Raw genomic sequence first — 22,598 nt, forward strand, 5'->3', positions numbered from 1 at the left:
ATCACAAAGATAGAGACACAAAGATTTATCCCTGTGGTACCGAAGCAAAACCAATTAAAATCCCAAAATCTTATTTAATCTTAAAAAATCATAGAAGATTTTTTTATCATGTCATGGCTCATATGAGATGAGCTCCTCTATCAACACTAGATGAGCATTGCAACAACTTCAAGTCACCTCTCCACCATGGCTTCAAGCGTTGCTCACACTAATGTACATGTAGACTAATCACCTGTGTATCTCAACATAAACATATATTAGTCCACTTAAGTTGTCACTCAATTACTGTAGGGTCGAGATGGTGGACTAGAGAGGGGGTGAATAGTCCTTTCTAAAAATTAATCATGCCGGCTAATCGAAAAAATGCAGAATTAAAACTATCGGTCTAGCCAAGACTACACCCCTCTATCTAAGTTTTCAAGCACCTTATAAAGATCCTAATTATGCAACAAAGGTGCCGGGCTAGCTAGAGCTCACCTAATCAATTCTAGAGCAAGGTCACACAAACCTATGCACTAGTACTTCAAACAACTGGGGGAGCTCCTACACAATCTAGTAATAAAAAGCACAAAGCCACCTAAGCTCACTAGCAATGCTCAATAACAAGGCAACTAATGCCAAATTAGAGAGCGCAAAATACTTAGCTACACAAACTAAGCAATGTGACTAACAAGGTTACTCAAACCAAATTAGTCATGCAAGGGAGCTACTTCTATGCTACACAAGCAAGAAGTAGCTAGTGTGGCAGAACCGCCCGAAATAGCGTACTTACGGAGGCGCTCGTCTTCCACCAGACACTAAGCACCCCGAAAGCAACTACAGCGAGCGGTGTCCGTCGGGCACACCCCGAGGGAGAACCCGAAAGATCCAATAATGAGAACGAGTTACAACACAAGTCTATCTCATACATTAGAGTTTCTTAAAAAGTACATTATTACAATACCAAATACAGAGTGCGGAATGATAAACAGCGGAATATTAAAAGATAACATCTAGCGATAAGATAACGAGGATTCCGTCTGAGCCCACCAGATGGATCCTCCACACAAGGAACTCCTCAAGCATCACCTGCAACAGGGGTAAAATAAACCCTGAGTACACAATGTACTCGCAAGACTTATCCGGCTAGTGGGAATACTTTCCCGACTCCAAGGAATATGCTAGGCTTTCTGGTTGCTGGTTCTCTTTTAGCAAAAGCAATACTAATAGTGAGTCCTTATTGATACATTATTATCATCAGCCGTATTAAGTTTTCATCTAGTCAATCTATATGAGCACCTGTTCTACTTTCAAGCAAGAGTTGAGCAATCGATACTGTTCCTTCTCCTTTTCCACTTCCAGTTCTTACTACGGTGCTAAACCGTAGACAAGCCGTACCAGATAACTCGGCGATTCGCGAATCAATGTGCCCAGCTGGGTGCCCCGAAGACACACGCCCCGCTTGTACCCCAGGCACAAGCAGGACTAACCCACCACTCTCTTGTCCCGGGTGTCCAGGTCCCCGTCCAAACTTGGCCTCCAAACCCCCGCCTCTGAGTTTCGAACTCAGTGCGGTGCAAGGACCTCCACCACCTCCTCTTCCCATCAGTCGGTCCAGAAAGAGCCGGATCCGCGACAAGAGAGCAGCAAGCCTTCCCTGCGCCCATGCCCAAGTATGTGCTCGGGACAATAATCTATGACTTGCCTAGAGTCATATGCAACGACCGGTCCTTAACCGACACAGACAGGAAAAAAGTGTAACCGAGCTATGCCCTGTTGGCCGCAGGACACAACCCCTCACACCCACCAGTACCAAATCCGCATCCCTGCCCGGTCACCATTTTCCTTTCCATTATCTCATCCTGATATCATAGTTTAATCACCTATTTGCGAGTAACGGTAGGTTACTCACGCTACCGACATCCTGAGCATAGCAGCTACTCGACCTGTACTAGTAGGACTCATGGTGGATATATTTATGCATATAGTTTCCATAAAATGCCTATAACGTAAATGCATATCATATAAATATATTCAGTGATCCTTTAAAAATAGGGGTTATGCACTGGGGCTTGCCTTGGGTAGGTGCCGGGTCAGTAAAGTCAGTACCAACAGGCTCCTGGGCTCCCTCCTATGCGAAGAGCTCCTCCTCGTACTCCTCGATCACCTCGTCGTACTCCGGCTCGTAGACGGGTACGAAGTCTACCTGTTCGTGATCTACATGAAATGATGATGCAATGCTTAATAAGATGACAACAACAACTCTTCGCTTAAAAGTACATCTATTAAACTACTAAGTGAGGTCTACCCACTAAGGCTAAGATACGTACCAGCACCACTAACAAGTACGAACGTGACATAGATTCTTACGGCGACTACGGATATTCCTACTCCTAATGCCAATTTCCGATACATACAATAAAGCAAGGATAATAACAATGCTAGTGTCTGTGTAATGGCAAGGGGTGTGTGTGAGGTTTGGGTCTATGTATGACTCTTTTTTCTTCTATTAATACAATGATACGCAGTTCTCCTGCGTGTTTGAGAAAAAAAATAACTACACTATTAAGCAACTCGATCTACGGCTACCAATTTACAGCAAGCATATAAGGGCCTAAGGAACCTGCTGTAACAATTTTAAAGCTAAAGCTATTGTCGGTTTGCCACAACAATTTCTACAAACATTAATCTACATAATGCTAAGTCTTCTAATTAGAATTTATGAGCCTATAATCATAACAGCTAGCTATGAACTAACTACACTAACCGATAGATGGTATTTTTGCGAACCTAACAAAAGTAGTTTCACCATTTTTGGACAACCACGCAATTTACTACGATTTATCGAAGTTGGATTCATAACAGAAAATAAATAAACATTTCTATCCTCAGGAAAATAAGAAAACCAAATCCTCTTACGTCGGCCCACAATGCGCGGCTCGGCCCAGCACGCCATCCCGCCCGCGCGCGACAGCAGGCCGTCGTGCGGCCCACGCGGAGGCGCGGCCCAGCCGGCCACCGGCCCGCGATGGGGAAAGGCCAGCGCGCGATGGCAAATATGCACGAACACCCCCGACGTACTCGGTATTTGCTACGAGCTCTATGGTACTATTTTGCTAGTCTACAGTTTTACGGTTACGTCCTCCACTTCCTTCTTCTTTACGACGGCAAAGTCCCTCAGCACCAGTGCGCGCACCGGCACGACGGCGCGGGCACTGAGCGGCCACGCCAGCCTCACCCGAACCTCTACTGCCTACCTAAGGGGTCGATAGGTACCTTGACGACAAGTAGAAGCTACTAGAGGCGACACGGCGAGCAGAGGCGCAATCATGAACTCCCTCCCCGGCGGTGGCCCTTGACCTGCAAAGGCGGGCGCGTTCCCGTAAGCAACAACGGAGGCAAAGCCAGCACATGAGCCAGCGAGCACCAGGGAGTGCCCACGGATACCTTCGCGTTGATGGTGCAGTCGGAGGTGGTCTGAGCAGAGCTGGCCACGTGCGCGCGCGGCAGTGCGGCGGTGCCCGACGGTGGCACGACTGCGCCAGAGACTGCTACACGGCGGCATGGCTTAAACTAAGGTGAGCACGGTGACACCTGACTGGAGGAGAGGCTAGAAGCACGAGGGATTGGACTGAGATGCTTTGGTGGTGGTGGTAGCCGACGGCGTAGGCGCTCCTGGTCTTAAGGAGCCGAGGTCGCGGCTTTTCAAAATTTTGGCCTATGGCGGAGCTACAGTCGGCGATGCGGGGTCGGTAGGGCAGCAGGCTATCTGGCGGAGTTGATCACGTGGTCAATTTGATTATGGTACTGCGGTTGCGGCGAATTGGGGGAAATCGTCATGGCGGGCATGGGACAGCGGAGGCAGGGGAGGTCATGGCGCGGCCTGGCTCAGGCCTGCGGTGGTTGTCAATGCAATTACTGGCGTGCACAACCATGGGGGAGCAGCAGGGCGTGGCTCCAGGCGCTAGTCAGCATGGCGTGGCCGCAAGCCGACGAGGCAACGGCACGGCGATGCAGCGGGCAGCGTCCGACAAGGGACACAGCGTGATTATGACGCCGAGGTGACAGCGGGCAGACTGTCATCCAACGCACGAGCAGCCAAAGCGATGTCAACAGGCACAGAACCGGCGTGGCGATAGGCGGCGAGTAGCGCGGGCCCGGCGCACTCCCGACCAAGGCGGCGTAGAGCAGGACGTGTGCGCGTCGTGTCCCGGTGGCAAGGAGACGTGTCCTGCGCCTCGGCGCGTAGGGTGAGCCAGCCATGGCGGTAGGTGAGCAGCAGCGGGGCCGTGGCCGCAGGCGAGCAGCAGCGAGGGTAGACGGCCAGGACGCGCAGGCCGTGCGCGTGCACGGCGTAGTGGGGCGCAGCCGGGCACGGTAGTGGGTGCTGGCAAGCCAGCAGCGGGTGGTGACCGCGCCCAGGGCTAAGCAAGGTGAACTGATTCGCTTGTGCAAAGATCCATTTGCAGGATCGGGCGGCGTACTTCTCGGGCGTGCCGAGGAGTGATTGGCCAAAAGTAGTGGATGCAATGTCGACCACTCAGCTAGAGGAAAGTGCCGTCAGCACCTCGTCCGAGTCCGGAGGCACAGGTGCAGGTCGGAGGGAGAGTCCCCTCCCGGTATCGGAGAAGGTTTGGGGGAAAAGGGCGGTGACAGATGAGCTGGCCTGAAAGAAGAGGAGAACAGCGGATGCAGCTCCCCGCAAGCCTAGCGAGATCTCCCTTGTTGGGGGTCAAACCCCTCGGATGCAGAGTGCGGAGATATCCGAGTCGACGATGAGGCTCCAATAGCTCCCCCTCCGAGCAATAAAGCGTCATTGTGCGACACGCGCGCAGAGGTGCAATCGAAGGGAGGGGAAGGAGTCCCCGAGCAACAGGCGGAGGAGACGCCAATGGCAGGGGCCGCAAGACCTCCAGCCTAGGCCACACGGATTGACCCCAGAATAGTGCCTAGGTGCTCGGGAAGGCAGCGCCGGTTCAGAACCATCTACTGGGAAGCTGATGTGTAAGTATCTTTGCCTTGGGATTGGTAGCCACCTGATTTTTACAGTTGTTGTGACCGATGAGCTAATCTGATGTAGAATGGGGCGCGCGGAGGACCTGAATCCTTCAGGTCAGACCGGCGAGCAGCCGGGGGCTGTTCCCGGCATGGAGACATTGCGAGCAGACTCCGTCCCAGAGTCCCCAGGCACTCGTCGGTCTTCAAAGGAGTCGACCACCGCTGCTGATGGAGTTAGCGGCAGAGAGCGGTTGGCGACAACGGTGGGCAAGTCGACGGAGACGCCAGGAGCAACGGCAGGAGCTACCGAGTCTTTGGAGGCAGAAGCGGGAGTTGCCGACGTCATGCCAGAATCAGAGGCGCAGAGGCCGACAGCGTCAGAATCGGTGGCGTAGAGGCCGACAACATCGGAGGAGCAAGCGACGCGCCCTAAGATGTCGCGGGGCGTGGTCGGACGCTCTGTGCGGCCACCGAGCCCCTAGGGAGCATCATCAGCTGTGGAGGAAGAGGACGAGGTTGAGGAGATTGAGCGTGAAGAATCATGACCTCAAGATGTCCACATCCTCCGCAAGCGGGGGGACAAAGTCGTAGTCGTGGACGAGGAGGACACCACCAGGGAGGTGAAGAGGCTACGGTCCACCCTTTCCACAGCCATGAAGCAAATTGAGGTTAGTATTTGTGTCAGCGGTGTTCTCTTGGGCATTGGAGAATATGGTCCCTTATAATCATGGTGCTTTGCAAGGCATAGCGCGAACTGTCGTGCAACGGCAATAGGTGCTCAAAAGGATGGAACCCCTCGCCGAGGAGAATGAGAAGCTGAAGGAGGCGATGAAGCTGATGGAGAGGAACGTCCAGAGGGCCCAGCGCAAAAGAGATCTTACTAAATCAAACACAAAGGACCTATAGTACCAGAAGGGCATCTTGTCCGAGCAGTTGAAACCGCCTCCGAGTAGCTGGAACGCACCTCCGAGCAGCTGAGAAACATCTCCGAGCAGCTGGGCCGCGCCTCCGAGCAGCTGAGAAGCATCTCCGAGCAGAACAAAGGTACTGCGGATCGGTGAATTTGTCCTGCATTGCCGAACAGTCTTGATGTTGCTGACGAACATCACGTTTGTAGAGCAAGATGCAGAGCTCGGCCAGTTGCGCCAAGTCGTCAAAAGATAATGTAGAATGTGTAGTACATGATGTAAAAATAAATATACAAACTCGGCGATGAAGGCAGCAGAGCGGAGTGGATAAACATTATGTTTGTACGAAGTGTTCATATTTTAAATATGAGTAACTTCCTGTCAGTTGGTTCTATATCGCATCACCAGCCCCAACTAGCCTAAACTCTATAGCGCAGAGTGGCTGGCACCCGTGTACGCGTAAGAGCACAAGCGTCACCGAGGAGCCACTGCCGACCACCCATAACGCAGAGGGCTAGCGCTCATGCATGTGTAGGAGTGAGATTGAGAACAGCCCTATGTCATAGCATGGGTCATTCACTTGATAATCTTGAGCTCTTGTATGAGGGATGTATTCTTCATTTGATGATCACTTAAAGTTGAGGATCACTTGTGGAATCACCGTCTTATATGATTGATACCACGTGTATGATTGAATTGTCAATAAAATCAATTCTTCAGCATTTGCTATCTTTATGAGTACCACTTGTAGAATATCACTTGTAGGTTGATCTAGACATGACTTGTGAATTTGTTTGAGTCTAGATACCACTTGAAACAACCAAACTAGATATCCATTTGCATTATTGTCTTGTGCTTGTACTCTTGTCACTATCATGAGCTTTTAATGATGACTTGAACTAAATTGAGTTGCCTAAGCTTCCAAGTCTGGTTTAAACCAATGACAAGCTTTTTTACACCTCTTGCAAGGGTTATCTTGCCAATGTTATATTTGTCACTTGTTAGCAATCCAAATTAACTCAAGTACTTGGGTTCACTAGCTCATGAATAAACTCATACACTACCACTAGATCAATCAACCATTCAAGCAATAGTGGTAGGCTATGAATTTTAAAATTTTATTTGTCATGCATGATCCTATAAGCATGTATTATATGCACTAACCGTATACTAGTAAGGGATGAAAATGATCATGCATATTATAATGATACCTTTGCTGTCTTGGAGTAGAGGATAGTCATTAGATTCCAATTAAGCTCCGTAATAGCAATGTGAAGTCTAATTATAAGCTTGGTAAAGACCAATCATCATAGATAGAATCCATTCTTCACCCATATGAATTGAATACCACTTTTGATCAAGTGCACTATCTTTGTTGTGGTTGGCTTGCTTCTTCTTTTGATCAATGCTTGCATGAGAGAACTATGAGTGAGAATACCACTGGAATTGTCATGACTAGCTCTCTTTTGGGTGTTGCTTGCTTTTCTTGATCAACCCTTTTGATTGCTTCAACAAAGCATCTTAAATATTCCTCGGATCACCACTTCCATATTAGCCTTTCAAGTACCATACTTGGTTTACCTACATATAGACGGCAAGCCCCTACACTAGAGAGAAGTGACCTCTCTCCAAAGAACCATTCTTGATACTCAATTGAAATAGCTTGATTGATTGATCCAAGAGATGGACTTAACTTGATGAATGATCTTGAATTCTTCTTTAAGCCCTTTTCTTTCTACTTGTTTAAGTCATTTTCTTTCTACCAAATGATCTTCAATTGTCACTAGAACTTAAACTTCATTTTCATCTTGAGTTTGATCTTGATCTTCCAATTTGAGTACTAAATGTGTGCCAAGTACACTCCACAATCTAATAACCTTGTATCATTACTTGTCATGCTTCTAGAACATATCAAGACCAAACTTAGGTACCTCAACCACTTATAATCATGTTTCCAACTTTAAGACCTTTCAATCAAAAAGTGACTTTTGATCAATCCAATACTTGACACTTTTATGGCAGATTCAGTACCCTTCAAAGAATAATCTATAACTCCCAATGTATAGATCCAAATGCCACGAAATTTGGTGGAGATGTGCTTCACTAAGTCATCAAGCATCTGTAAAAATTTGGGCTTCATTTGACTTCATATGAAATGCCAGCAATCAAATCTTCCACCACTGCTCCATGCTGAAAACTATTGCACCATAGCTGATAAGAACCACTCCAAAACTGAAGCAATTCTTATCCAATTCTCATGAAATTTGCACAGCATCTTATACCATAAGTCTAGAGCATGTATACTAAATTTTAAGCCAATCCAAATATATTTGGTCACTCAAACATGGCTAAGATCATAGCTCACTTAGATTTTCAATATATGACAGATTTCAATCACTTGAGCTATACTTCACCAAATTGAACCAAACTTGAAATCAACTTGTTTGAATACTTTCACAAGACATATATCTATTCAATCCACTTACTAAAAGTCATCTTATAAATTTATCCAACTCAAATCAATCCAAATTTGATTACTAATCAATTAATCCATTCAATCATCTCATAGTAAGCAACATATCCATATATATCTAATTCAATCATCTCATATGCACCCAAATGAATTAGATCAACTAGAGATATACATTGGTTAGCTCATGATCATCCAACTAGCAAGATTCAACTCATATCTTTGCAAGCCATCAAATATATCAATAAATCATCACAACTTGAATTATAACACTTGTATGTTGTAGTACTTGGACTTCACTCAATTTTCACTTGGCATTGGGTTTAGATATGCATTAAGCATCATAACTTGACTCAACATATGATGAACAATATGAACCCCATTGAATCAAGCCTCCAATGCCATGGTACCTACAATCAATCATTCACTTTTTGATGATACCCAAACTAGTTTTGGTCCTCTCAAGTTAGGTGCAACATACTTAGGCAAAGCCTTAGTATGAGTAGCAGGATGTTTTGCAATTACAACCAATGAGGTACTATTGCCATCATTTCTAAGCAAAGAATCATCATCAATTGAAATGGGCTTAAAAATGTTACCTAGGGAACATGAGTGTGCCATATGTCCTCTTTCCCGGCATGAGTATTACTTTCTCTTTGATTGAGCCTTCTCTTCCTTGCTCATGTAGTGCTTCCCATTGCCTTGACTCTCATGAGTTGCTTGAGCCTTCTTCTCAAGCTTGGTAGGACACCTCGCGGCAAAGTGTCATATATCTTCACACTTAAAGCACTTGATGTGAGCACACATCTTCTTCTCATCTTAAGTCTTGCTCATCTTCTTGGCATCTTGATCAAGCATTGGATGCCTTGCTTTTCCACCCCTTCTTGTTTTCTTCTTCTTCATCATCTTCTTCTTCATCAAGTCACCATCTTCAAGGTTGATCTTGATTTGCTCTTGGGGTGTCTTTTCTTGCTCAACTTATGGCTTTGGTTGTATCAAGTTAGATAATAAAGAACACGTGTATCAAGTTGTAAGCACATGTTAGATAATAAAGAACACGTGTATCAAGTTGTAAGCAATCATCTTGTGCTTAGGTTAGGTTGTCCTTATCCAAAGAATCACGAGAAAAAAACAAAAATGATGATCCATCATGCCTTGGAACCCAACTCACAGAAATAATCAAGCATATGACGTTTTCACCATGCATAGTGTGTGCCATCAAAAATGTGTGTCACACTCAACATCTAGCCCAAAGTTTGCCATCCTCTCGGGTCGGTGAAGACCACAAATGAGAGACCTAGCTCCGATACCACTTGTAGGGTCAAAATGGTGGACTAGAGGGGGGTGAATAGTCCTTTCTAAAAATTAATCGTGCTAGCTAACTGAAACAAATGCGGAATTAAAAATATCGATCTAACCAAGACTACACCCCTCTTTCTAAGTTCTCAAGCACCTTATAAATATCCTAATTAGACAATAAAGGTGCCGGTCTAGCTAGAGCTCACCTAATCAATTCTAGAGCAAAGTCACACAAACCTATGCACTAGTACTTCAAACAACCGGGGGAGCTCCTACACAATCTAGTAAGCAAAAGCACAAAGCCACCTAAGCTCACTAGCAATGCTCAATAACAAGGCAACTAATGCCAAATTAGAGAGCGCAAAATACTTAGCTACACAAATTAAGTAATGTGACTAACAAGGTTACTCAAACCAAATTAGCATGCAAGGGAGCTACTTCTATGCTACACAAGCAAGAGGGTAACTAGCAAACCACACAAGTCAACTAATTACAAGAGCAACTACACAAGCACAATATATGAAATGTAAATACAAACTTGTGTGTAGGGGATGCAAACCAACGGGAAGACAAGAATGACACGGTGATTTTATCCTGAGGTTCACGTGCTTGCCAACACGCTAGTCCCCATTGTGTCGACTGCTCACTTGGTGGTTCGGCGGCTAATTGACATCATCCGCCAAGCCCGCACGTCGGGCACCGCAAGAACCTATCCCAAAAGTGAGGATAGCTCAATGACACGCTCAACTAGAGTTGCTCTTAGCGATCCCCGCGGGGTGAGCACAATCTCCCTCATAAATCCTCCTCCGGAGCACCACACAATCTTCTCGCGTGCTTCAACAGAGTCACAAGCCACCAAGCCATCTAGGAGGTGGCAACCTCCATGAGTAACAAGCACCACCGGCTTGCAACCCGATCATCTAGTGCCACTCAATGCAACCTCACGATGTAATCGCACTAGAATCGCACTCACTCAATCGGATGCTCACTATCAAGCGTATGTGAGTTAGAGGGCTCCCAAGCACATCTACACAAGCCACCAAGGCTTAAGGGTGCTCAGCAACCAGCTTAAGCCCGAGCTCCACCTCTATTTATTGCCACCAAGCCAAATAGAGCCGTTGGAGCAAAGCTGCTGGTTTCTGTGAGGGCACCGGACACGGCAGTGCCTGGCACCGGACATGGTGGTGTCCGCTCAACGGTCGAATTCCAATGGCTATATCAACTAGCTGTTGTTCACTGGATAGGTGGCGGTGGCACCGCCCTAGGGGTGGCAGTGACCACCCAACCAGCCACCCGAAACACCAGCCTCTGGAAAAATAGGGCGATGCACCGCCGTCACATGGCGATGACCATGGCGGTGGCCCCCCTGCGCACCACACCAAAATAGCCGGCCTCGGGAAAAAAGCAACGGTGGCACTGGACAACCCTTGGCGGTCCCACCGCCCTCCCCACGGTGGTGCACGCCGGATACGGTGGTGACCAAGTCACCCACGCCCGCGTGAGGCAGCCTGTAGCTGGTCACCGGACGCAAGGGCCTGGTGCCACCACCAAGGCAGGGCAGTGCCACCGCCTTCACAGCTGCTCTCAGCGTCGGCCAGCCGATCGCCGCCACAGGGGTGGCGGTGCACCAGAGAGGTAGGGGCGGTGCCCCTAGGGCAGCACTCCGAGCCCAACTTCGCCTCCTTTCTTCACCTTTCAACTTCTCCTTTGCAAATGTGCTAACACCACCAAGTGAACACCACCATGTGCATGTGTGTTAGCTTTTCACAAACATTTTTTCAAAGGAGTTAGCCACTCAACTTGCCACGCCACTCGATCCTAGCAACGATGCAAAGTTAGATCACTCGAGTGGCACTAGATGATCGATATGCAAACAAGTTTGCTCCTCTTGATAGTACGGCCATCTATCCTAAACCCGGTCATGCACTTCTCTACACAACCTTTGACTGGTGAAATAAAATGCCCTAAGGTTATACATTTGCCTTGCACATTCCATTCCATCTCCTCCAATGTTGATACAACATATGCACCAACCAATCACAAATGATATGATCCACTTCATATCATCACATGATAGTATTGGTTAATCGATCTTGACTTCACTTGCTCTTCACCGTTGCTTTAGTCCATCAGCGCCAAGTCATCACTCAACTTGCCCTTCACACTTGCAATCGATCCGTCGAGCCAAGTCTTGTCTTAATCTTCTCCACCTTGATCACGTCACTCCATGTCATGTCTCATATGCAATGAGCTCCATCATCACATGTGTAAGCCTTGCAACAAATCCAAACCATTTCACCTCCATGGCATAGGTTGCTCACACATGATGTACTTGTGGACTAATCAGTTGTGTATCTCACTCAAACACATATTAGTCCATCTAAGGTTGTCACTCAATTACCAAAACCAAACAAGGACCTTTCAATTACCAAAACCAAATTACGGCCTTTCATACACCCCGTTCGGGTTGGGTCTTACATTTGACTGTCTCGGTCCAACCCGCCTATAGTGGGACCTTCTATATGCAATGAGGTACCCTTGGTCCATATATCCGACAACCCCTCAACTTTTAGAACCACTTGTTTTTGCACCTTGGGTGGTTTTGGTGATATGGCGTTACTCAAAGGGAGGTTAATCTACCTAAGTTCAAAGTTCATGGAGGTAAATCAAACTACAAATATTTAAACTCTAAAAATTCATAAAAATAATTTTTCAAAAAATATCGTGACACTTTTACATGGAAAAAATAATGAATCTAGTTTAATCTTAGAAAATTTGTTTACCACAGAAATTATGAAACTAGTTTCAACTTTTTTTCTAATTCATGCTCTATTGTATGGTGCCTAGCTTGAAATTGTTAAAATATTTATGAACTTGTTTTTGTGCTTATTTTCTAGTAGCTCTTGTTATCTATTAAATTAGTCGATGTTGATCGTCCGGACTATGTAGAAGCTCCAGTGGAACGTCATTAGGACCGTAGTGGGCGTTGGTTCCTAGCATGGATAATTTTTCAATGTTGTTTTTGTTTTACATTGTTGCATGCACCCTACCGCACATATGCATGCTCTTATTGTTTATCATATTTGGTCTACGTTAATGACCAAATGACTTTGATGACAACACATATGAATTTTGTGGTCACTTGAGAAGGTGAAATAGACTCCAACCTTTGTGATTGTGGTCTAGACGTCGCCCAGGAGCTTCCAACTTGTGGTTGACCATCGAGAGGTTTGTATTATCTATTCAATTCTAGTGATATTCTTGAGTTGAACTTTGTGGTCACTTGAGAAGGTGAAATAGACTCCAACCTTTGTGGTCAACTTAACAACGAGTACGTAGCCATTCCTTAGTGATTTGGTTGAACCTCGTGATTAATCTCGTGTCTCTTATGCTCATCATTCTATTTGATTTCATATTACATGTGACTTGCTTGTCTCCATCTCTCTTGAGCTCATTTCTAGGGTCAGAACTTCCGGTAGTTTGTGTCGAAAGTTCCGACCTAAACTCGGAACTTCCGGCATTAGACTAATCTGTTGTTTTAAGTTTGTGTAAATATTTTCAGATAGCCTATTCAACCCCCACCTCTCATCTAGGCATTGTTGATTCTGTCACTAACACAACTATTTTAAAAATCTTATCCAGGGTAGGGGACCAGCGCCCAATATGGTCCTGATGTTGCTCCACTAGCGCTTCGACATAGTCCGAACAATCAACATCAATTAATTATAATAGATAATGAGAGCTTCTACTAGCTAATAAGCAACAAAATGAGTTCATAAAGATTCAAACAATTTCAAGTTAGGCACCATAAGATAGAGCATGATTTTAGAAGAAGAAAAAATCTAAAACTTTCATAATTTTCTGAGGTAAAACAAATTTTCTATGAATTTTCTAAGATTAAAACCAGGTTTTAGGATTTTTTTTTTTAATTGCATCACATCAGCAAAACCACCCAAGATATAAAAACAAATGGTTTTAAAAATTGAGGCGGTCAAAAACTGGTTTTGTAGTCTACGGAACAAAATCAGACGCCCGATAATTGAGTGAGATAATTTTTTTTTTTAGAAACATTGAGTGAGATAAATTGGAATTTTTCCTTAAATTGAACATGCTTCTCAAGTTCAAGCCCAAAGGCTGAAACGGGCCAACTTGCTGGCCAAGAAAGCAAGGCAGCAAATTAGACACACAGGCAGAAGCAGGATATGCGGCCGCCCACCCGCTACAAATACACAAATACGCCAGGCAGGCAGCCCAGTTACGCTTCTCGTCTCCTCGTCTCCCACCCTCATACCTCATCTCGCTCACGGCTCACCTGCTTCACCGCGCCCGAGCAAGCCGCTGCGCCCGCCGCCGGGTTCCCGTCCGATCGTACCGGAAGGTGACCACATTTCTAATCCAAACCCGCCCCCTTAAATTCGTCTTACTTTGGCGGTTGATTTCGAATTTGGGAGGGCGTTTTAAACCCGCTTAAAAGCAATTTGGGAGGGATTTGAACCCGATTAAATCAATGTCGTAGGAGGGTTTGGATGAACACGGATAAAATTGGTGCCACATTTCTGCTCATCGTATCGCGTTTTGGGCTCGGATTTAGCTACGGCTGGCTTCGATCTGGGGGAATCGTTTTGGGCTCGGATTTAGCTGCGGCTGGATTCGATCTGGGGGAATAATAAACACACCAATTCGGGTTTTGATTTACCTTTCTATTCATCAAATCTAAGAGCTCACGCCGGCCTTTGATTTGCCGTTCTACCTGATGCGATCCTGAAACATGACGATCCCGAAACATGACGCTTAGATCTAGGCACCAATCTGAACAGTACGTCACCGCTACCAGGGTTAGGTTTTAATGATGAACAATTTCCAACAGGACATCACCTCTGCCAGGGTTGTTTTAATGATGAATGAACGATTTCCAACATATGTATATGTAACAGAGCATTAATTAATTGTACAAATTCATGATACTCAGATGTGCTGTTCCATCTATCATGCATATAGTTAATATTGCTATGACATATTAATATTACTGTTGGTCTTTTCCATCTACCAGATCAAATAGTATTCCATTTATAGCAAATCAAATGCCTGATCCTGTTCATTCAATCAGGTCGTGTTTTGCTATTCCATATTGCTTGTCGTTTTTAAGAGCAAATAAGTTTCTTCAATCTAATGATCCTGCAACTTATCACCCATGGAAATAATGTGCCCCTAATATTTCAGTATCATTAGCAGCTAATATTGTTTACCACATCCAATGCTTTGATTACACCATGACCATAATGCAGTCTGACACTAATACTGATTGGCAAGTTTATTCAATCTAATGATCCTACACCTTATCGCCACAGCATTAATAACCTCAAGCATTATTAAAATAATGTACACCTAATATTTCAGTATCATTAGCAGCTAATATTGTTTACCACATCCAATGCTTTGATTACAACATGACCATAATGCAGTCTGACACTACTACTGATTGGCACATGCTTATACTAATTATAACAGGATGGCCCTCCGGTACACCGAAGTCCCACCTGAACTCAAAGGGAGCAAACAGTGGGTGCGCTGCTGGGTCTGTGGGACCCACAAGCAGGTCTCCCTCGAGGCGATGAACAACCATAGCCTCTGGTGCGGCCTTGCCAAGGAGAAGGCCAAGGCAGCCACCGTCAAAAAAGAGAAGCATGCCAGGGTTCGCCCTACCCGTCGCTGAACACAAAGGTGAAAACCAATGCATTATACAGAAACTATAAATATGTTGTTTCATGCAAATAGATGTTAACAAAATATATGCTCATCTTATGATACTCAATTGCGTTGCAGGTAAGGTCTGTACTGAAAGTTGAAGTTCCAAGAATGGGTGGGAGGGCTTTACCTGAGAAAAGCTTTTCAATTCTAGTACTATCTAGTAATGTTTGTGGTACCTACATAGTAGTGACTTCTCATGATCAGTAATGTGATCAAGTTAGTGCAAGTAACTGTGTTGAGTTTTGATGATGAGGAACAGAGATGCAGTAATCTGTATAAATGTCCTGTGTCTGAATGCTGAGATGCTACCAACATAATTTGGAGTACTGAGGCAAAAGTCATGTTCGCTTTGTTCATAATGCTATTTTTCTAGGTTATTCCTAACAGATCCTTCTTTCAGTATTTGAATTGTGCAAAAAGCTAGATTGTTTTTTCTAGATTCCTCCTAACAGATCCTTCTTTCAGTATTTGCATTGTGTAAAAAGTTGGTGAGATTGATTCGGTATCGGTAACTGAGTGAGATGCAGCTTTAAGTTATCTTTTCCTATGTAGTAATCTTGTATGCTGGAATGATCTGAGTTTGTGTTGCCACACGCAACAAAGTTTAGTTATATTATTAGTCTATCATCTGGTCACCATATATCAGTCAGTTCTTATTACTAACAACAGATGTTTAAACCCAAGTAAAAATCATAAAAATGATAATATAGTAACCACCAAGCAAAACAGATTTCACATAAAATAAGCACTTGAGCTTTCAGATTAGCATATTCCTGTGGTACAGGAAACTACCTGATGCTAGTGGTCAACTAAATTAGCAACTAGACACTTTTTTAATGAGATGCTAGCATTTTGTGACATTTAAAATTGCTTGCACCAGTAAAAGGCAATGTGAAAATTTAATTATGTTATAAGAGATATATCTCTTCTGTATCCTAAGTAAACAACCAAATAATATGATATAATTGGGTATCATCACCTTCTATAATTCCAAGTAAACAGTTAAATGTTATTATATACCCCCTCCATTCTAGATCATAAGTCATTTTAGCCTTTCTAGATACAATGGTTTTTACTATGTACCTAGACATAGCATATATCTAGGTGCATAGTAAAAGCTATGTATATAGCTACAAAAGCCAAAATGACTTAAAATTTGGAATAGAGGGAGTAAATATAAACATATCCATGGCATGAAGATTCCAATTGCAGTAGAGCTATTCATATGTAGTTATGTTCTGTTGCCATATGGCAAAATTATCCATCTGTAGTGATCAGAATCTATAGAGAACAGTATTGTCCCAAGTAGCTTACTTATGATGAAGAGAGGACATATAGATTGTAAGACTATCAGACCAGGTAAAATCAGTTGTTGCTGTAAATTATTTTTTTAATCTTATACAAAGAACCTGGGCTCATGGAAAGTTATGGCCTTGGAGATCCAATTTTTATCGCCCTTATTAGAATTGATCATTTGTGCTAAAAGGGGGATCACCATGTGTACATTGATTTACCTTTAAATTCTTCTTGTTCACTCTTCTTGGAGATAGCAAATTCCTTTTTCTGGAAAAGTTCAAATGAATAGGTAACATTTGATACTTGAGAAAAGTTGGATAAAAGTGTTCACTATTGCACCAAAGGGCTCCAAAGCATGTGGTCATAATTGTTTTGCTCATGGTCACTGGTTGTGGTTAAGGTTTGTTGGTGAATCCTTACTGTAACTTCTTTGCCCCTATAGGGGTTGCACGAGTTGTCTAGAATCCTTTCTTTCTTAATATAATGACGCACAGGTTTGCAACAACAACAACAACAACAAAGCCTTTAAGTCCCAAACAAGTTGGGGTAGGCTAGAGTTGAAACCCAGCAGAAGCAATCAAGGTTCAGGCACGTGAATAGCTGTCTTCCAAGCACTCCTATCTAAGGCTAAGTCTTTGGGTATATTCCATCCTTTCAAGTCTCCTTTTATTGCCTCTACCCAAGTCAACTTTGGTCTTCCTCTGCCTCTCTTCACGTTACTATCCTGGCTTAGGATTCCACTACGCACAGGTTTGCATGTTTGATAAAAAAGTGTTCACTATTGTGCAACTACTCTCAACATCAATACAGAAATGAAGGCAATATCAAGGTCTAAACAGTAATAAATAGAGTAACAACAATAGTAAAAGAAAAAATAGAGGCATTATGCATCCATGTAAAAGGCAGATTAGTATAAATGCATTAAAAAAAAAGGGGCGTACCCAGTGCAAAGAGCTCCCGCTCTGTGCGGGGTCTGGGGAAGGGTATTAGTGGCAAGCCTTACCCTTGCCTGTTCAATGCGAGGAGACCGCGACTCGAACCCGGGACCTTCCGGTCACAGGCGGTAAGACTCTACCGCTTGCACCAGGCCCGCCCTTCAGATTAGTATAAATGCATTGGTCATGCTAATTGCTGACCCTTATACATCCGAATGGATACAGTACAACCATTCAAATACTACTGTTCATCAGTACGACTGTACTTTGAAATGAGGGGGGAAGGATGATTAGCTAGCAAGTAATTGTCCCGGTTTGTATGGATGGGGCATCATTTCATATTAGGATATAGCATAAAAACTGATAAGAGTTCAACATTTATTTTCCATTGGAATCAACCATGGTAGCTGCAGTTCTTTTAAAAGAGAACACAAAGGAAAGGGGGACAGAGAAAAGAACCTGAAGGAACCAGTGTGCACATCTAAAAACTTTGCAACACTCAGCACGAACACACAATGAGCTGTGAGCGGTTAAATAACCTGCAAAAGGCATAGAAAGCTTCAGTATAAACAATTAAACTGGGGCATATATTTCTTGTTTGCATTTTGCATCACGCATAACCAGGGCAACAATGAAACTGCTTCCAAGTATAACAAAACGTCATGCAGATTTTGTTGACTATGTTGTCGAAGTTGAAGTATAGACAAGTAGCTATAGCACAAATAGCACAGCAAATGAAAGTTAGATACGCACAAGATCGTAAATAATCCAGGCAAAACCAATAGTTAAAAGGCATCTAGGACCAAAATTAAAAAAAAAATGAAAATACTATATCTTGCCTAAATTGTTGCAGTAAACAGGTTATGACTGGAAATTCAATTATGGAAAATAATTTATTGACAATAAGAGGTTGTCAAGTCAAATAAATCTTGTTTCGAAGAAAGGGATAGCTGCCCATAGTCAAAGAACGTGTGATCACATACTCCAAGTTCATACCAAATCGCACAATCAAATGGATACAAAACATTATCAATAATGACAAGGTAGCAAATAGATGGTATTTAGAGCCCCTGGGAGCACAGTGCATGTCAATGACACCATGTCAAAAAAAAAATCTAAACAAACATAGCTTTTTTCATGAGCAGATTGCCACATAACAGATATTTACCTTAAATCCTAAGATTCACATATTGCTTTATATTATTTTATAAAATTTGTTGAGGTCTCATGAGCAGATGGCCACATTAACAGATATTAGCCTTATATTCTAAGATGCACAAACTGCTCTATGCATATCCATTCCAAACAAAACTACCCTTGATCATCCTAGCTTATAGTTGTGTGTAGGTCATTCTACCCATTTTGTAATTCAAGGGTAGGCTGAACAATGGAATTTTAGAACAGCAATAGCATGGCTACAAACACAATTAGCAGAGCACTTATATGTCACCTCTCAGGTGCAACCAATTTGAACCTGGACCACTATGAAATCTAACGTTACCATCTATTAGAAAAACTGAGACAAGAAACTCAGGAAGCTATATGAGAGGAAAAAAAATAGCAAGGAGTAACAAAAAAACTCAACTAAACCTTCTATTATCAATACAAGCAAAAGCAAACCAGTTTGATTTGCAAGCTGGTATTATTTGAAACTCATGAAAGCGGCTAAGAGCCTGATTGGTTGATAGCCAAATTTTAGCTGCCAAAACTTGGGCAAGCCAAGGATTTGGCCTCTATTAGTCTATTTGGTTTGTTGCCAAAATTTGCCAATGCCTCCGATTTAACTTTGACAAATCAGTGGCAAATATTTTTGCCCAACTTTTGGCAAATTTTGGTAGCCAAATCTTTGGCTTGGCAAATTTTGGAAGCCAACCAAGTAGGCCCTAAGTAATAGCAGTATAGATCGACCGGTTAAAGCATCCGGGAAATAGACAGACTCATGAAGACATGAACACGAGCTCTTGCAAAAATTGATAGACAGAATGGCTTACTCAGGAAATATTTGCACAAACGAGAACTGGGTTTAGTCACAAATTGAAGATAGCCCAGGCTTTGAAAACACATGAGTTACACAAGAATGTATCATTTTTTATTATGAGAACACTGATTTAGAGATAAGACAAAGTAACAGTTAAATTTTGTTCCAGACCAAACAAAATTATCTTACTCCAGCTCTCTACTTCACTTAAATTTAGAATGTTCCCTGGTACTGCTCCATGCTATAAGTGATCTGGAATGCTCGTTGTTATACCCATTGATTAAAATTGAGAAAAATAAACTACGCAGACATGTGTTGCATTCCATGCCTGAAAGGTAAGTTAAGAAAAGAATCATTGGCATTCTGTAGTATGATTCAACAGCGAGTAAACTATGAGCCGCTTCAAGCAAGCAGATCCCTAAAGTGCTGCTGGCAATCAGAGGCAAAAAAGAAGCAGCAGATGGCTCACATTGTTTGTTACAGAAAGCTGATAAATCGAGAGCATGGAAAGGGAAGATATTTGTTGAACTGGCAATTCGAAGGTTGTAACCCACCACCTGACACTGTGTGAGCTGCCGTCATCCACATCATACTGCACCACGGAGAAAGGGATAAGGGCAGAAGAGGAAACGGGTTAGGCAGTGTGGGCATGGCGGCAGTGTACACATACGGAGATCAGTGGAGCGCAGAGGAGGATCAGGGCCAGCAGACTCAAAGGATGGCGAGCCTCTGCCGGCGACTGATATAATTACTGATTGCCGGAGCATCACATGCCGCCTACCCCAGCCCAAACCAGCGCTGCCTCTGCCAGTTCTGGCTTCGATGGCGCCACCGACCTCCACGGGAGCTGCACAACGTCAAGAGCCGCCCCTGCTCTTGTACTCCTGACGACGGAGCCGGCGCCCCTGCTGCCGCCACCTGAGTGGGCTGTGCGTGGAGAAGACGGCACTGGTGGCGGCATCCGGGGCAGCGGACTAGATGCAGAGATTAAGACAACATGAGAATTAACAATGGCATGATGTATATATGTAACTGAAACACCAAACACGTAAGAACACGAGCCAACAGGAAAAGGGTGGGAAATTCACCTGTTACGGGGTCTCTTCGATTCAGATCCGATGAGAACTGCCAATAAACAGCAGGGGTATGCCATGGATCTGAACAGATGTTGTTTTGAACCTCCTCACGGACCTGGGGCAAGTATCAATGGGGCTGATCATGTCGTCCGAGGGCGTTCATGACATAGGGTAGGAACCGAGAGAGAAAAACTGGAAACTCACCGCATCGCGGCGAAAGGTGCCGCCTTTCGGTCCCAGGACGCCCGAGGAGGCCGTAGACATGAAGATTCGTGAACCTGGTGGGAGAAATTTACAGGCACGGGACAGATCTATGAGAATTCCTCCGACGGTACCACAGAACGAGAAAGAAGGGAGGGAGACAAAGAGCGAGAGGTCAGGGGGGGCATACCATCGTGAGATCCGAGGTGCAGGCATGGCGCGCCCGGGCTCCGGCCCGGCGAGGGATGAGAAACCGCCGCCGCCGTCGCCTTTGCTCGGGTCAGAGGGGAACGCGAGGGGAAGTTCTATCTTGGCCACCTTCCTATCTTGCCTCCTTTCGTATTCCCCTTTCTACGATGACGTAGTAAGACCGAGGACTGAGACGTGGGTCCCACATCATGGACCCACATCTCGTTAAGACGACGTACACCCTACGTAAAGTAGGTGCCTTCGTCAGCGTCTGCCGTACCGTCATTGGCTCCGTAATCCCCTTTAATAACAGGAGTAATAAAATAAAAAAATATAAACAAAAACATAATCCATTAGTCATATACGGAGTACTTGTAACATGCTAGTAGTATATTGCTATATAACAATAATATGTATACTACCACAATAATAATAAAAAATATTATTCCAAGACAATCCCTCTCCTTGACTTTTGCTTTTATTATTTATTATCATCACATATAAATTGAAGTTATATTAGTTTAAAAAGATTTCTTACCTTGCTCGACATGATTTTTGGTGGGGATTTAAAAGACCATACAGTGAAATCGAACTTGCTACAGCGTATAAATAGTAATAGATTGTTTTAATTTATTTACATGACTAGATGAGTGCACGTGCGTTGCAACGGGTGCAACCTAAATTGAATGATATGTTTGTTAGCCAAGTCAAAATCATGAATATATCAATTTAATTTTTCACGTGTATTATACCATGATAATGTCTAGAAATACATTCATTATTGTAATGAATCTGAAATAAAAGCAGGAGCTTGTTGTCTGAAAGTTACGACAAACATCAGTTGCCTCAAAGCCTGAAAATTTATTGCTAGGCATCGAATTGAATTTATCAATGCTCTGCCTTGCCAAAACATGTATACTTGGACTTACAATATCCTAGCCCGCATGAGGCATGACAATAATTCATTTTTTGGGGAAAAAAGTATTTGTTGTCAATACGCAACGCGCATGACGACGAAAGAGATTTGGATCACGATCATGATCATTGCATGGTGATATTCCAATAAATTCATTTCTCTTCCCATAATTCTTTTCCTATTTTATTCTATTTTATTTATTTGCCTTCCAGTGTCTTCATGCGGCGATTATTTGCCTACCGGATATAGATCGCATGAGATGCGGTGATTATTTGTCTGCCGGATATGGATCGCATAAGTGTTTTGGTCCTGCTGGGTAGATATTGACGATCCGTATGTTTTAGTCCTAGAGACAGAGATAGAGATTCAATGGAGGAGTTCAAGAAAATTAATTGAAATATTGGAATCCGATCGAGGGAAAAAGGCAACAAAAACAAATGCACGTACCTTGGATCAGGTCTCACCAGTCGCCATGCCAAACGTAGGAGTGGGACTATACCTTGGATCAGTTGGAATCTCTTTGTCTTACCTTTGACCCGTAGGCATCTCTCTCTATCTAGAGAACAAAACGAAGGCACTGAGACGGGGGCAAAATAGAGACGGAC

At 43.9% G+C, this 22,598-nt stretch overlaps 1 protein-coding gene across 22 annotated transcripts; it reads right to left on the reverse strand.

The window, feature by feature from the left end:
• Positions 1 to 907: 907 nt before the first annotated feature.
• Positions 908 to 21,213, reverse strand: LOC136486177 (uncharacterized). Of its 22 annotated transcripts, XR_010766723.1 has the most exons (9): positions 21,079 to 21,213; positions 20,892 to 20,965; positions 20,700 to 20,802; positions 20,282 to 20,585; positions 18,093 to 18,172; positions 8,955 to 9,339; positions 7,097 to 8,765; positions 2,056 to 2,196; positions 908 to 1,068 (listed from the first exon to the last, which is right to left on the reverse strand). XR_010766723.1 is itself a non-coding variant. In XM_066483025.1 (8 exons), the coding sequence occupies exons 4-7, from the start codon at positions 20,376 to 20,378 to the stop codon at positions 15,556 to 15,558; spliced, it is 249 nt and encodes an 82-aa protein (XP_066339122.1). In that variant the 5' UTR covers positions 20,379 to 20,585; positions 20,700 to 20,802; positions 20,892 to 20,965; positions 21,079 to 21,213; the 3' UTR covers positions 14,935 to 15,363; positions 15,530 to 15,555. The 22 variants fall into 22 exon arrangements, 4 of the variants coding, with proteins under 4 accessions (XP_066339122.1, XP_066339119.1, XP_066339121.1 ...); XR_010766716.1 differs by having other exon boundaries at positions 913 to 1,068; positions 18,093 to 20,585; XR_010766717.1 differs by having other exon boundaries at positions 917 to 1,068; positions 7,097 to 8,004; positions 18,093 to 20,585.
• Between the last annotated feature and the right edge of the window lie 1,385 nt (positions 21,214 to 22,598).

This window comes from Miscanthus floridulus, chromosome 10 (genome assembly GCF_019320115.1).
Source record: "Miscanthus floridulus cultivar M001 chromosome 10, ASM1932011v1, whole genome shotgun sequence".
NCBI lineage: Eukaryota > Viridiplantae > Streptophyta > Magnoliopsida > Poales > Poaceae > Miscanthus > Miscanthus floridulus.